The 17,000-nt window shown below is 34.1% G+C and overlaps 1 protein-coding gene across 1 annotated transcript; it reads right to left on the minus strand.

Annotated features, from left to right (window-relative positions):
- Positions 1 to 2,815: 2,815 nt before the first annotated feature.
- LOC133325900 (farnesol dehydrogenase-like) lies at positions 2,816 to 6,516 on the minus strand. The gene is made up of 2 exons (XM_061534600.1): positions 5,883 to 6,516; positions 2,816 to 2,992 (listed from the first exon to the last, which is right to left on the minus strand). The coding sequence occupies exons 1-2, from the start codon at positions 6,453 to 6,455 to the stop codon at positions 2,816 to 2,818; spliced, it is 750 nt and encodes a 249-aa protein (XP_061390584.1). The 5' UTR covers positions 6,456 to 6,516.
- Between the last annotated feature and the right edge of the window lie 10,484 nt (positions 6,517 to 17,000).

Consider the following 17,000-nt stretch of genomic DNA (forward strand, 5'->3'; position numbering starts at 1 on the left):
TTTTACATTGATATAGGTGTCTATTTTTTCAATATTCGTTAAGCAATAGATAAGGAAAATATCGATTAATTAGTGTGAGGAGTGATAAGAAAAAGTAAAAAAGCTTAGAATAAAAATATTTGGTGGTATCAATGAACTTTAGTCTAAATTTCCACAATTTGTTAAAGTGTACGACCAAAGCAATGTTTGATTTGATACGTTAAATATCAGAGTATACATCTAATTTTAATGGTGACGAATGTATTTTTTTACATGCCCACCTGAACCATTTGGATAATGACGTTCATTTTGGTCGTGTGTCCAGTGTTGGCAAAATTCAGTGATATAGTACGATATTAGTACAGAAAAAAATTATAAAAATATATGTATTTCTTTAACATTTTTTAAGGATTATTAAAACCATAAGAGTTGATTTTTTAAATTTGATTTTTTTTTAAAGAATATTTTTTCTACGATTATCACAGCCATATAGGCGTGGATTTTTATACCCTTCACCACACTGTGGTACAGGGTATTATGTCTTTGTGCATATGTTTGTAACAGGCAAAAGGAATCGAGATAGACCAATGGTTCCTTTTGAGAATATGCATAGAATCACTTTCATAGTCGATTTATGCATGTCCGTCCGTCCGTCCGTTGATGTTAAATTGTAAACATAGTACAGTTCGCTTTTATAAGCCGATTTGGATGAAATTTGGCACAAGTCACTTATTTGGCCCAAGGACGAACCCTATTGAAATTGGAGAAAATCGGTTCAGATTTAGATATAGTTCCCATATATATTTTCGTCGGATTTTAGGTAAATTGTGCACCAAAGTCCCTATATATCTTTCAATTCGCACCAAATATGGCATAGCATACTGAATTAAGTCTAGAACGATGTGTGCTAAATTTCGTGGAAATCGGTTCAGATTTAGATATGGTGCACCAAACTCCCTGAAAATCATTCTATTTGCACGAATTTTGGCATAGCATACTGAATTAAGTGTAGAATGACGTGTGATAAGTTTCGTGAAAATTGGTTCAGATTTAGATGTAGCTCCCATATATAGTTTCGCCCAATTTTAGTTAATGATGCACCAAAGCCCCTATATATATTTCGATTTGCACGAAATTTGGCATAGCGTAATGAATTAAGTCTAGAATGACGTGTGCTAAGTTTCGTGAAAATAGGTTCAGCTTTTTATATAGCTCCCATATATATATTCGTCCGATTTTAGGTAAATGGTGCACCAAACTCCCTGAAAATCATTCAATTTGCACGAATTTTTTCACAGTGTACTGAATTAAGTCTAGAACGATGTGTGCTAAATTTCGATTCAGATATTAGATATAGCTCTCATATATAGTTTCGCCCGATTTTAGGTAAATGGTGCACCAAAGTCCCTGCAAATCTTTTAATTTGCACCCATTTTGGCATAGCGTTACTAAATTAAGTCAAGAACAATATATGAGAAGTTTCGTGAACATCGGTTAAAATTCAGATATAGCTCCCATATATATTTTCGTCCGATTTTATGTAGATGATGCACCAACGTCGCCATATATCTTTCAATTTACTGAATTAAATATAGAATGATATAGATTCAGATTCCTATATATATTTTCGTTCGATTTAAGTAAATGGTGCACTAAAGATCCATTGCTAGGCCGATTGACACTACGTACTGAAGTTAATATAGATTAATAGCTGGCAAGTTTCTTTGAAATCGGTTCAGATATAGATATAGCAAAGCTTCCATATATAATTTTGACTTATTCATATTAATTGTACGCCAAATAATGGGTGTCTGATTGAGATTAAATTTTAAAAAGTCCATAAGTTGCAGAATGACATGTGCAGGGATTGATGTTAGTCGGTGTAGATATAGATAAAGATCACACATTCAGTTTGTTCGTTCAATTTCATGTCAATGTTCCTTCGAAAAGGCGACGTCTTCTAGGATACGCGGTGAAGGGTTTCATATAGTCGGCCCAGTCCGACTTTACTACTTTCCTTACTGGTTTAAAGAATTTTTTTTTCAACGATTATCACAGCCATACAGGCGTGGATTTTTTACAGAATGTTTTTTTTTTGTTTTTCAACGATTATCACAGCCATACAGGCGTTGATTTCTTACAGAATATTTTTTTCAACGATTATCATAGCCATATTATGACAGCCATACAGGCGTGGATTTTTTACAGAATGTTTTTTTCAACGATTATCACAGCCATACAGGCGTTGATTTCTTACAGAATATTTTTTTCAACGATTATCATAGCCATATTATGACAGCCATACATGCGTGGATTTTTTACAGAATATTTTTTTTTCCAATTTATGTTTGCCACCAATTCGTCATAACATTTTTTCTCACTATAAACTGACCATGACACTTAGTCGGAACTCCAAATATATTGAAGGACACTCACAAATGTTTTGCGTCAATGCCAACAAATATGAAAAAAAAAACACATTCACCCACACAACTTGAAATACACATAACAGTAATATTAATTGCAGATATTCCCAGCATTCATCCAGAAAGTCCATTATTAAAATAATTATGAACAGAAGAAGACGAATGTGTGTGATCGACTAAATAACTAAACCAATTTCTTTCGAGGCAAATGCCTATTTGATGAGTACCAAACATTTTGTTGTAATATTAATGGTATCTCCTTTGCGATGTGGTGTCTGCAAATAATTGCTTTTTAATATCGATATTATGTTCGATACATCGACACATTTAATAGAAAAAATGAAAAACGTTATAATTTATGAATATAAAATCTTATATTTTTTTATTTACATAATTTAAGTAAGATTGCTTTAAAACAATTCACCCACAGGCTTAATTGTCATTTCATGAATTTGGACATGTGGTGGTGTGGATAGAGTGTACAAAATTGCATTGGATATATCGTGAGCATCGAGGAAACATTCTCCCAATATTTTTCTCGTTTTATCGGTAATAATTTCTGTATTAACAGCACCGGGACTAATGCTCTGTAAAAGAAAAGAAAAAAGAAACGAATATTTTATTAATAATTTAATTTTTAATGATTTTTACTATAAGCGTGGATTTGTATAGAATATTTTATTTCAAGAGTGTATATTTTTAATTTTTAATGATATTGTTTTTCTAGGATTATCTTAGCTAGATTTAGACTTTTTGAAAATATTTTTCAATGATTTTTGTAATTGAATTTTTCAACTTTTACTTTTAAATTAAATTTGTTAATTATTATTGTACCAAAAGGGCGTATTTTTTTCAGGATTATCGAAGCTAAGTGAGTAGATTGTTTGAAGTTTTTAAGTTTTATTTCAAGAGTGTATATTTTTAATTTTTAATGATATTGTTTTTCTAGTGATTGAGATCATTGTACCGACTGTATTCGAACGGGGCCTTGTTGATGCCTGTTCCTAAAATCCCCCTCTAAAAAACAATCAAAATAATATTTAAATGTGAAAATAAAATATTTCAATTGATAGCGCAAATGTATCAATGCTAAGGGAGCATCTCACAAAAATCTCTACCGGAGTTAACTTCTTAATCAGGTTCCACGAGTATGACTTACTTACTTAGCTGGCTTAAGACAGAACATTTGTTCCATAAGCCGAGCTTAAAAAGGATTTCCAGGCGTGTCGGTCCTGTGCGCGCAACTCATCTTATTTTTACATACCATGCTCCGAGATGTTGTCTTCCACTAAATATTTCCATCCAATTCGTGGCCTTCCCCCTCTACGTGATCCATCAGTTGGCTTGATTTCATATGCCTTTTGGGCTGGGTCATCCTCATCCATTCTCATAACATGACCTAGCCAACGTAGTCGCTGCAACTCGATACGTCTGATAATGCCAATGTCCGAGAATAAGTAGAACACTCATGATTCAACGACGATATTAACGCAGATCGGCCCATAGATCTTTCGGATAATTTTTCTCTCAAATACTATAAGAGGTGCCTCATCTGCTTGTAGTGTGTGAGTTTGGTCTGGCGAGAGGTGACCTTGTTTCAGAAATGCTTACTTAGACCACAGTAGCATCTGTTTGTCAACACTATTCACTCGTTTTATTTATGGCGGTACCAAGGTATTTAAAATCTTTGACTACTCCGAAGCTGTAGTTCTCAAGTTCCTCAGTTGGCCCGAATCTACAAGCTGATTGGAAGACCATCAGCTTGGTCTTCTTGCCATTTACTGCCAGACCCTTTTTGGCAGACTCCTTCTAAATTTGTTCAAAGGTGCCTGTTACCGATCGCTATGTTCGACCCAAAATGCCGATATCATCGGCGTAGGGGAGTAAATGTTCTGCTTAGCTTTGCCTCTCGTATGACCTTTTCCAGCAGGATATTAAAAAGATCACACGAAAAAGTGGCACCTTGTATGAATTCTCGTTCGGTATTGAAGGGTTCCGAGAGGTCCTTTCCGACGTTAACAGCTGGCCTTGCATAGACGTATTTTTGCAGGAATGCCGAAAGCAGTCATGCCTTTTAACACTTCTGAACTGATAAGTCTATCGAATGCGGCATTATAGTCGACGAATGAGTGAAATGTGTCGATTTGGCGCAGAGTGAAAATCTTCACAATGGTGGATTTGCCAGGTCTGAAGCCGCATTGGTATGGTCCAACAATGTCATTGACCATTGGCTTCAGTCGTTCACACAGCACGCTGGATAGCACTTTACAGGCGAAGGGAAACATACATATTCCTCTATAGTTGGCACATATCGTCTTGCCTCCTTTTTTTGTGCACGGGACATAGGGGGCTGGGGATCCAATCATTGGGCATGCATTCCTCTAGCCAAATTGTACTAATCAGCTGGTACATGCTCCTGACCAGCATCTGACCACCGGTCTTGAAGAGATCGATTGGTAACCCATCGGTACATCCTGCTTTATTCTTCTTTAGCCGATTAATTGCTACTCTGACCTCATCTTGGCTAGGCGGTATACAATCTATACCGTCATCTCTTATTGGCTGTGGGGGCAACTATTTGTTACCAGAAGCTTTGCAAAAAACTCCTTCCAGATCCTCAACACGCTGTCTGTATCTGCCACCAGGTTTCCTTCTTCATTTCTACAGGAGGATGTGCCTGCACCAATGCCTTCGGTTTAGTGTTTTACTCGTTTGTAAAATGTCAGGACTTCATTCTGACTCCTGTACATATCGATTTGCTCTTGCTCACGTTTTTTTTTTAAATACGTTTTTACTCTCTCTCCTTTTCTACGGATAATTTTCTCTCGCATTACGTGATGCTATTGTCTGCAGGATTGCCTACAAGCTACGTTTTTCACATCTAGAGCATTAAGACACTCCTGATCGTCGAGTAGGACAGTAGTAGTATTATCAGGGTACCGACAAGGGATTCTTCAGATTAAGAGAAACCTCAAATTTATTCCGAATTTCTCAAAAATTTATCGGAATACTCGATCGAAGGAATTCCGACGTCGCGTGTGAAGTTGGCTCAAGTTAACCTTCAGGGTGGCCCAAGAACTACTGGGGAAGGTCATTGGTTGTCAGTCGACGGCTATATAAAGGACCCATTCCTTGACCGAGTTCATCGTCGGAATCTTCGGTTGATCCGGTGAAAATAAGGAGTCTGCTGACATTGAATATACGTGACAATGACATTGAATATACAACCAAAATCTTAAGAGAGATTTATATACCGCATTTTGCCTCTGATATATACCCAATGTGGTGTAGGGTATTATTTAGTCCGACATTGCGATTTTCCTTAATTTCTTTTTTAATTTTAATAATTTTTAAACCCTTGTAGTTATTATAGCGCATTTTTGTGCGAGTGATTATAGCACACATGACACCATAATTGAAATATTTATGCTTAATCTATGTATAAAATTATCATAGATTTTTTCTTTTTCAACTTACTGTGATTTTCACTTTAGTACCCAAACCGCTGAATTCTTGACGATACATTTCAGTTAAAGCGGTAACTGCATGTTTCGATGGTGCATAGATATTAGATGTAGGCACTTGACCAAAAGAACCAGGCACTTTATGACCCAAAATACTATTGATTAGTACCACATGACCATCGACATTACGTTCCTTCATCGATTTGAAGGCACGCTGAGTACAATAGATAATGCCCATAACATTGGTTTGCAAAATATTTTGCAATTGCACTGGGTCCATTGCAACCAATTGTCCATCCAAGGTACAACCAGCATTATTAATTAAAATATCTATGCCACCAAATTTGGCAATAATTTCATCGAATGCCTTATTGACGGATTCCAATTTCGAGACATCACATTCGATGGCTGTTAACAATGATTGCTGTTCCGTTGGCAAACTGGCAATGATTTCTTCAACGCGATTCTTACGTCTGGCCAATGCAACCACTTTAACACCGGCAGCAACTAAATCCCTGGCTGCAGCAGCACCAATACCCGAACTAGCACCGGTCACCACAGCTACTTTATTTTGCCAACGTTCCATATTGAATAATTTTTGCAAACTAATAACTCTCGGCTGTTTGCTTTACATTGATATAGGTGTCTATTTTTTTATTTCACTTTTCAATATTTGTTAGCAAATAGATAAGAAAAATATCGATTAGTTAAAGTGAAGAGTGATAAGAAGTGTTGAAAAAATTTAAATAACTGGTATCAATGAACTTTTGTATAAATTTCCACAATTGTTTGTTAAGTTTTACAACAACAGCAACGTTTGATTTGATTCGGTAGGGTAGAGATCTAATGGTAGTGGTGACGTATATATTATATACATGCCCACTTGTAACGCTTTGATAATGACGAGCAATTTTGTCGTGTGTTAAAAAATTGCTTTGCGTGTGACCAGTGTTGGTAAATTTTGTTTGTATAAAACAATGTACAAATATACATATATTTAAGTGTATCTAATTATTGCTAGGTCGTTAGATAGAGGTTAGATATATTGCACCGATTTTGGTGTAGCCCCAATTTAACGGTATGACGTTGTGGACGTAACAAAATTGGGGAAGAAGGTTTTTTTTAGTGGAGTGATACATGATTCCCTGGGATAATATCCCAAGCAAAAAACTGAGAGAACTGATGAGGATTTGTGGCGATCCGAATCCGAATTCTCTGCCTTTCCCGAAAGTAATCAATGTGACCATAACCCACTTTAAAAATAAAAATCTTGTTATTTTTATTTTTTAAAACAACAAGAAAGGGATTGAGCTGTCTTATCTAAAAAATGTATCATCAAATATTTGGTATTTTGGATTTTTGCATGGTTTTCAACCAAATTGGCTGTAATTTGGTACTTCATGTTTCCATTGGGTAGCAAATTTCCCTAACAATATAGGTGCAGTTTTTATGATAGTTCCCTTATTATCCGGTATTTTGGGTAGTTTGGGCAACATTTTTTACAGAATTTGCGGTAATTTGGTACTATGACATCTTATTGGGTAGAAATTCTCCCTACTAAAAATTATAACGATAACCCCATTATTGCGGTTTCTGGGGTGTTTAGAAACATTATTTAACTGACCTGTTATTTGGTTGAGTTCTCATTGGGTACTCAAAATTATCGATATCGGTCTACTTTGAGTATAGCCCCTATACAGAGATATCCATTCTTGTTCGGTATTTTCGGCTGTTTGAATAAGTTTTCCCTCCAAATACTTTAGTACATTGAATTATTTAATTTGACTTTTTAAGATAGTCCCCATATAATATCCAACATAGTGGAATTTAATTTATAGTTTATGTTTTCCATATTGTAGATGTATATCCCTTAGCATACATATAAAAATTCTTATTATCATGAGATAGCCACTATTTTTTCCTAAAAATGTGAAAATTTCATTAATATCACAACTATTTTCGTACTTCGCTCAATTATACCACTATTTGTGTTTATTTTTCCTTTTCTCTCTTTAAAAAAAATATGTATTCATTGTTAGACTGTATTCGTATGTATTCATTTATAGACTGTGTTTAGTTTTGGTATCTTTCTCCGCTTCTTTCCTCATTCAGACACTGTTACCGATCTCCGCATTGGTTTTATAAAATTCGCATATGTAATTTCTAAATGATGCTAAATACAATATATCAAACATGTGTTGATGCGACAAACACGAATGTATTACATTGTAAATATGAAAACGAGAAAAGACTTATGCCCCATAGAAAACCCGCCATCACTACTACACTAAATAATACTCGAATGTGTTTTTTTTGACTTTCTCTGACAATAAACCGGTGTTTAAAGTTTTATGAATTGTATTCATAAAATATGCGAATTATCTTTTTCTGAATAATGCTATCCAATTCTGAGTCTGTAGAACATAACGACGTTTCCACTTTTAAAAGTAAATAATACCATACCATAGTACCATATGTACATTTTCTGTACTTTTTATTTTAAATGTCAACACACCTCACCTTGTAGTATATCATTTTAGCAAGTCATTTTCTAAATTAAAAAGCAGATTAGATTTCTTTGAAGATTAAATGTTGTCATTTCAGCAAAATGAGTGAGATTGCACTTCTTTATGAGGCACTAAAGTGCATACGAGTTGTTATTCTAAAAATAGTCATTATCTTCAGAACTAGTTACGCACAAAACTACACACTGTGTTAGATTCTCAATGAATAGTAGGTCTGCTAACATGTAAAAAGTCTGCGAACTACTGCAGTATTTATAAGACTGCAGAATTAATTATAATTTTCAGTAATAACTTTAAAGGGTGAAACATTGACCAACATAACCCTCTATTTTATACCCTCCGCAATAGAGTGGAGTGTATCTTAAAATGGGAGTCCAATCGAAAGAAAACGATGCATAAGGATGAAATTCAAGGTTCAATTCAATTCATTTTGCCATTAATTTTGACATTGCCATTTTTGTTATCTACAGTTGGATTGATTTTTTTCGAAATACGAAACATTTTCTAAAAAAAAAGAAAAAAATTTCACATTACGTGCCGTCCCATATATGACGTATTTACAGTGTCAGTTAGGTATCTTAACTTTTAATGACGTTGAAAAAGTTGTGTTTTAGCAATTTATTTCGCATTTTAAATAAATAAAATGCAGATTAGATTTCAAAAGAGATCTATACCCCAGTAATTATTCAACAGGTATAAAAATTTTGTGGCTGGTTTTTGTGTCTGATACTTAATTATTAAAACTAGTATCAACAAGTGAAAAATCGGTAAGTTCGGCCGGGCCAACTTTGGATACCCTCCACCATAGATATATTGACAGGTACTAGAATGAATATATTGGGAACATACCAAAAAGTGGACCTATACCGACATTTCTAAAAACGGATTGTGTATACCATAATACAAATTTTAGAAAATTTTAAATGATAATAATAATTTTTAAAGGATAATTATACCCTCAGCCTTATGGCTAATGAGGGTGTATACACTTTAACACGGTGAAAATGTGCCTCATCGAAATATTGGTTCAAGACCCCATGTTTCTTTGGACCAAATCCGTTTCAGAAAATTTAGATTTCATCCGAACTTTGCCTATCTTATTATTTCTTCCAAGCTTAGTTCAATTTCTGGAACTTTCAATCAGGGGCTAGGTCTAAATGCGGCTACAGTTCATTATCGAACCTTACGTTCTAATTTTTTATCTCTCTATCCTCCGCAGGTGAAATGATTGCAAAAGAGTCTTAGAACCAAACTCAAAACGCGGAACAAATCAGATAACTATTTTAATATAAAAAGGGGGTTATATGGGGTCGAATATTAATAATTTTTGGTAGGGAGATTTGTTACCATATACGACTACAAAATACCAAATTGCAGCAAATACGGTTGAAAAATGCGCTCAAGAACCCCAAAACACCGAACATTGGGGTTACGCTTATATTGGGGCTATCCGAAAAAATGGACCTATATTTATAATTTTTTGTATAGAGATTTGGAACCTATTAAGAACCCAATGTACCAAATTTCAGCGTATTCGGTTGAAAAACGCGCTCAAGAACCCCAAAATACCGAAAATTGGGGGATATCCGAAAAAATTCACCTATATTTATAATTTTTTGTGGAGAGATTTGATACCTATTAAGAACTCAAAATACTAAATTACAGCCAATTCGGTGGAAAAATACGATCAAAACCTCCAAAATATTGAAAATTAGGATGTACCGTAATATGGGGGCTACCGAAAAAATTGGACCTATATATATAATTTTTTGTGGGGACATTTAGTACCCAATAAGAAACCAATGTACCAAATTTCAGCGTATTCGGTTGAAAAACTCGGTCAAGAACCCCAAAATACCGAAAATGCAAAATTTCAGCACCCTATCTCAATTCCTTCAGAAGATAGCGTGATTACAACAGACGGACGGACATGTCTAGATCGTCTTAGAATTTTACCCTGATCAAGAATATATATACTTTATAGGGTCGGAAATGAATATTTCGATGAGTTACAAACGGAATGACAAAATTAATATACCCTCCATACCATGGTGGAGGGTATAAAAAACCCCGTGCATCTAAACAAGCTTATTAGACGCACGTGTTTTTGATTGTGGATTGAAGCTAGTGGTGCACAATGAGAGCTTCATATCGAAAACGCCATTGTCGCCCCCAGTATCCTCTACATACGAATCGTTGGGCTCAAAGATTAAAAAAATATTTCTAACTTTTAAAATTACTATAACAATTTATATTACTTGGAGACTATTTTTAGCCCATTATCGTCCTCTGTCCCCATATGAGGATAAACAGGTGTCCTCAGGGAGACAACTATAAGTATCTTTCTCATTGCAAATACACATGAGAAATGAATTTTAAGTTTTTTATTGAAACCTTTTATTTAGTCGGTAATCTATATATATAAAAATGAATTGCTGTTCGTTAGTCTCACTAAAACTCGACAACGGCTGAACGGATTTTTCTTATCTTAGTCTTAAAATATTCGTAGAGCTTCAGGGAAGGTTTAAAAGGTGAGAAAAATTTAAAAATCGCGAAAAATTTGCAAAAAGGAAAAAATATTATGAAAAAAAAATATTATGAAAAACAATATTTCATTTGTCAAATATTGAAAATTTTCAAAATATTTTATTTTATTCAATTGACATTGTAACGAAACTTTTTTTCTGAGAATGCAAAACAATAATTGAGATGAATTCGCGATCATTGTATGTACACGTTTTCCATAAAATTCACGTGCATTTTGGAACAAATGCAAGGATGAAAATCTGAAGATTCAGAAAGAGTTCTGATTCTAAGACACGTGCCCTAGATTATTCTTCTTGAAAATAATAATAGGAACATGTTGTTATTGAAGTACCTAAAATGTACCATTATATGGTGGTTATATGCCTAATCGTTGGTCAATGTCTTTAATCGCATATGTGTATCACAGAGAAAATTAAGTTCATATTGAAAGAGAACAACTATAAAAAGCATTTGTTATAACAAAGAGTCTCATGATGTTACCTCAATATGTCAACTACCAATATATTTAATACCATGAAAAATCGTTGTTAAGATCGAACTTTTGTACTTCCTAATATGTAGATTCCTTAAATCGGCCGGGACATTTATATGGACTATGTTACACAGTATGTGTAGTAGATTGGAAAACGGGGGGTAAGAACTTCAACATACTGAAAATTAAACAGGAAATATGTATGGCGCCTTTTTATTCCATTAAGCCAAATCCATGATCCATCCATTCCGTCAAATTCTTTACAAAACCGAAAATGGTGCGGGACCCGTATGTAGGAGCTATACAAAACTTGGTCCTGAATAGAAATGTTTCCGCAAATGTGTTTTACCCTTTCAATATCACGGAATGATATATGATATGAATGATATACGATACTATGGATATATACTAATACCACATGAGAAAATACCGAACAATAAGACCATATCATTATATGTATATCATTATATGGGGCTACTCGGACCAATTTGCACCAATATTGATAATTTTTTGTAAACAGGTTTTCTTCATCCAAAATAAAACATTACAGCACTTCGGCTGAAACACTCCCTAAAATACCGAACTCCTCAAAGTACCGACTATTGTGGGTACCTCAAAGATTTAACCAATATTGACAATTTCAGTACGATTCATTCTACCAAATATACAACCAAACGTGCCCAAATCCCCCACAGTATCGAAAAAGGTGGATTACTATTACATGGGGGATATTTGAAAGCTTGGGCGAACATAACATTGCAGCCAAATACCGAATATTAAGGGATGCCGTTAGATGGGGATATCCGAATACTTCAGTCAATATGGAAAATTCTAATTAGGGAGAATTTCTGCCCAATAAGTATCCCTAATATTAGGTTTGGGAAAAAGAAATCCATTAGACCGGTGGAACGATCGAATTTTACAGGCATGTCGTAACATCGTCCAGGAGCTAAAAATTAAACCATTCACACAAAGCTGGATTCAAAAATAAGCTCAATGGTTGGGTGCCTCACCAATACCAATACCGCAATTTCAGAGCACTATCTTAAAGATAATTTAATATTGGGCTATCGTTATGTGAATTATACATCAACAATATTGCTATGCAAGACAACGTTTGCCGGGCCGGCAATGTTGAATGTTGAAGTGTTCGTGAATCTTCAGGGAAGATTTAAAAGGTGAGAAAAATTTGAAAATCGCGAAAAATTTGCAAAAAATATTTTGAAGCATATTTACATTTCCGCGAATTTAGTATCGAGCTATATGGAAAGCACCACGTCGTAGTTCTTATTTTGAGGTATTTTGAGCGAAAATTGGTAGCGTATCATTCCTTTAAGCCTACATTTGTCATTTATTAAAATTTTTCAAAATATTTAATTTTTTTTAAATTGGATTGACATTGTATTGAAATTGAGAAGTATATTATTGAATGCACACGCGATCATTGTATGTACACGTTTTCCATAGAATACAGATACATTTTGGGACCAATGCAAGGATGGAAAATCAGAAGACATTCTGAATCGAGTTCGTGGCCATTCAGGATATTCGGATTCTAAGATCCATGCCCTAGATTAATATGTTTGAAAATAATAATATGAACATGCTGTTCCTTAAAGTAAATGAAATGTTGATATGCAACGGGAAATATGAAATCAGGTGGTTAAATGCCTAATCGTTTTTCAATATCTTTGAACTTAAAAACAGACCACGTCGCATATATCCCATACCAAAAATGTGTATCACAGAGAAAACTAATATACGAGATATTTTCTTTGCAAAAATCTATCATTAAGTTCAGCTGTAAAGAGAACAACCGACAAAAAACCAGCAAAATTAGAAAAATAGCATAATATCTAATTTGATGGTTGTACGAAAACCTCCATCCGATGTTACCTATTCGTATTGAACATGCCAACTACCGATAACACTCAGATTGGAAAACGGGAGTAAGAACCTTTAGATATAGTGCATAACTTCTGGGATGATGTTATGCCAAATTATAGCCAACTCTATGAGAAGATTAGGTCAATGTATTGAAAATGGGGCGAGACCTGTATGTATTGCTATATCAAAACTTGGACCTAAATAGGTAATTTTTCGCAGAAATGTGTCTCACCTCCAATATCCCGGAATGACATATTTTAGCTACTACAATGGGAATGGAAATATATACATTTTTGGTAGGAATATTTGACAGCATATGAGAAATTATTGGGGTTACCATTATATGGGTGCTCCCCGGAAACTTGGATCAATATTGATAATTCTTTGTAAGGAGATTTTGTACTCACTGATCATTTAAAATATAAAATTACAGCTAATTTGGTTGAAACACGTGTCCAAACCCCCAAAATACAGAGGAGTGGACCAATATTGACAATTTTAAGTAGGATTCATGCTACCAAATAAAACAACCAATTACAGCTGATTAGGTTGAAAAACGTGCCCAAAACTCCAAAAATTTGGAGTGCCATTATATGGAGGCTTTTCCGAAGCTTGCACAATTTTTTAAGGAACATTTTCTACTCAATGATCATCCAATATATAAAATTAAATGAAGGGATTACCGGGATACTTGCCAATATTGATAATTTTAAGTACAGATATTCTGTTGTAAACCGTGCCCAAGATCTTCAAAATATGGAATGTTTATTGCTACCGTTATATGGGCAGTACTCCGAAATATGTGCCAATATTGATAATATTTGGTACGGATATTTTCTGTTCAATTACAACCCATTCTGTTGAAAAATCGTCAAAACTTCTCATATTGCGAGGTACGGTTATATGGCTACCCTAAATAGTGAACCTAGGAGTAGTAGCAATGTATGTGCAAATTTCAGAGCACTAACTCAAATCGTGGAGGGTAGAAAAAGCTAACTTATTATTGGCCTATCGTTATGTGAATTATACATCAACAATATTGCTATGCAATACAACGTTTGCCGGGCCCGCTAGTGAATTAATAAAAATCAATTACAGCGATTTTTGACCGACAGTTTTCTTTTGGGCGTTAATGGGTTAGAATAAACTTTTGTGTATGTCAGACTGATAAATTTTCATGGTTTATTTTGTTTGATATACCGATTTCGCTTCAGGGTTCTAAGTGCATGTTTGCCAACAGTAAATGACATTTTTTTAAAATAAAACGAATTGTAACATAATAAAATGTTATATGTTTAATTTTTTTATTATTGTAAAAAATTTTTAGTTTATAAAATAGGATTTATAGTAATCCATAGTTCAGATTGGCTGAATTACACGATTTCACCAACCGGCTTAATAATCATATCATGAACTTGTACATGAGGCGGTGTTGAAAGTATAAACATTACGGCATTTGAAACATCTTCGGGTTTGAGTAGACATTCACCAAGCACCTTACGTAAGTCATCATAGATAATTTCGGTGTCAACAAAGCCCGGACTAATGCTCTGAAAGAAAAAAATACATTTGAATAATAATTGTATTAAAACAAGTAAAAAAGCGTCAGTCGGTGTTGCCGACAGATATATACCCTCAGCATATGGTTTTGCGTAGATCTTCGGAATTACACACAGGTTTTATTATTCGCTTTATTAATGTATATGTTTTTTATCAAAGGGATTGCAGATTTAATGTTGATTAATTAGGCTTGGACTTGATCTAAGATAATCGGCTGTGTAAATTTTGGTTCAAATCGAATATTCATTTCGCCTAATATTGAATTTACAAATATTGCAAATGTTGATCCATTGTGGGGGAGGTATTAGAAGGATTGGACCAATGGGTCCATCTTCCGACATGATGTAGGCTTGGTAAAGATAATAGTTTGTACAAAGTTTGGATAGTCTGTTCGAATGACATAAAATTATTTTTTGTACAATTTAGACCATTTTTTGGAGGAACCGATTTTCGTTATATTCGAACTTGAACTAAGTTTGAAGAAAACATTACAATGTGCAAAGTTTGGATGAAATCGGTTACTCGTCGAGAATTATCGTGCGCACCAGGCGACCAAACGGACTGACATTTGTTATCTGAAACGGATTTGGTCCATGGCGTCTAAAAGCAAATTTTCGATGAAGCACATTTTGCCGTAACAAAGTGTATATACCCTCATTAGCTATAAGGTTGAGTTTATCAAAATCATCCGACCACAAACATCAATATAGTTGAAATTGTCTTAAATATACTTTCAATTTGACCCGCTAAATATTGAACGATCTTCATCGAAAATTAATTATTCTGTTAGATCTCCTTCCCTGTGGTTTTCGGGTATATGGCGACTAGAAAAAATAAAAATGTTGGTCCATTTTATCCCCTAAATATTAACTGATAATTACCAGAAACTATAGGTATTTTAGGTATTTTTGAATATCTTAGACTTATTTTCCAATGATTGTGTTTGTAAATCAGCATTTCCATTTTTTGGACATCTTGCTGAATATTCGTTTGTTATATGTCTGGCATTGTCTCTAGTTTTAAAAACTAGTAGTTCTATAAAACATGTACCCGCAGGAGTAGATCATAGATCAATATTTATTTCTTAGCTAAGTTTGAATCAAGTCTGATCATCCGTTCCAATGAGATTATAATTTTTTAAAAAAGTCTTTAAAAGTCCAATGTCTCTCAAAACATGATATTAGTTGGGTCTAATTCGGCTTCTTTTATGATCGAATTCAACTGTTAGAAACATATTGTTTCCAACGACATTTGGGATCTAAAATATTTCAATGATGATTATTTTCCCCATTATTGAACATAACAGTCATAAGGGTATAATATAAGTAAAATTAAACACTTACCGATATTTTAATTTGCGTTTTCAAATCTCGAAATTCACTACGATACATTTCATTAATGGCCGTTATAGCATATTTGGTCGGTGAATAAATATTAAATGCCGGTGTTTGATTTGGAATTCCCAACAGAACCGAATGGCCAGCAATGCTATTCACATTTATAATATGACCATTGAAATTACGTTCTTTCATTGATTTAAAGGCGAATTGGGTACACGCCACCAGCCCCAATACATTCGTACGTAAAACCTTTTCTACATCATCCATATTCATCGATGACAATTGTCCCAGTTTCATACAACCGGCATTGTTCACCAAAACATCAATAGCTCCGAACTGACTTAAAATATTTGCAAAAACTTCATTTATACTCTCCCTACTGCTGACATCACAGTACATGGTAGTAAATTGTGAACGTTTATCTTCTGGTAAATCATTGTGAAGTTTTTCCATTAACTCCTTACGTCTTGCCAGACCAATGACTTGCAGTCCAGCCATAACGAAATCCTTAGCAATGGCAACTCCAATGCCCGAACTAGCTCCCGTTATAACTGCGACTTTATTTTGCCAACGTTCCATAATTAAGACTAAATTCAAACTGTAAACAACTGCAGTATGAGTTGCAATTATTTATACAGCTATTTCAAATATTTTAAGACACATGTTTTAGTCGGATCAATATTATTTAAACAAAACAAAGTTTATGTTTGTATAACAAGAACAATTGAAAAATTTGCTAATAACCAAAATATATTTCATTAGACAAAAAAAAAAAAAAAAAATATATATAAAAAAATAAA

Source organism: Musca vetustissima, unplaced genomic scaffold (genome assembly GCF_032173495.1).
Source record: "Musca vetustissima isolate MV318-11 ecotype Yass unplaced genomic scaffold, APGP_CSIRO_Mvet_v1 utg22496, whole genome shotgun sequence".
In the NCBI taxonomy this organism is placed as follows: Eukaryota; Metazoa; Arthropoda; class Insecta; order Diptera; family Muscidae; genus Musca; species Musca vetustissima.

What these genes read in the sequence shown, in the direction of transcription:
- LOC133325900 (XM_061534600.1), bottom strand. Translation starts at nt 6,455, where the DNA reads ATGGAACGTTGGCAAAATAAAGTAGCTGTGGTGACCGGTGCTAGTTCG. An exon ending in GTACTAAAGTGAAAATCACA is followed by an intron (nt 2,993 to 5,882) that starts GTAAGTTGAAAA and finishes TTTCTTTTACAG; the next exon opens with AGCATTAGTCCCGGTGCTGT.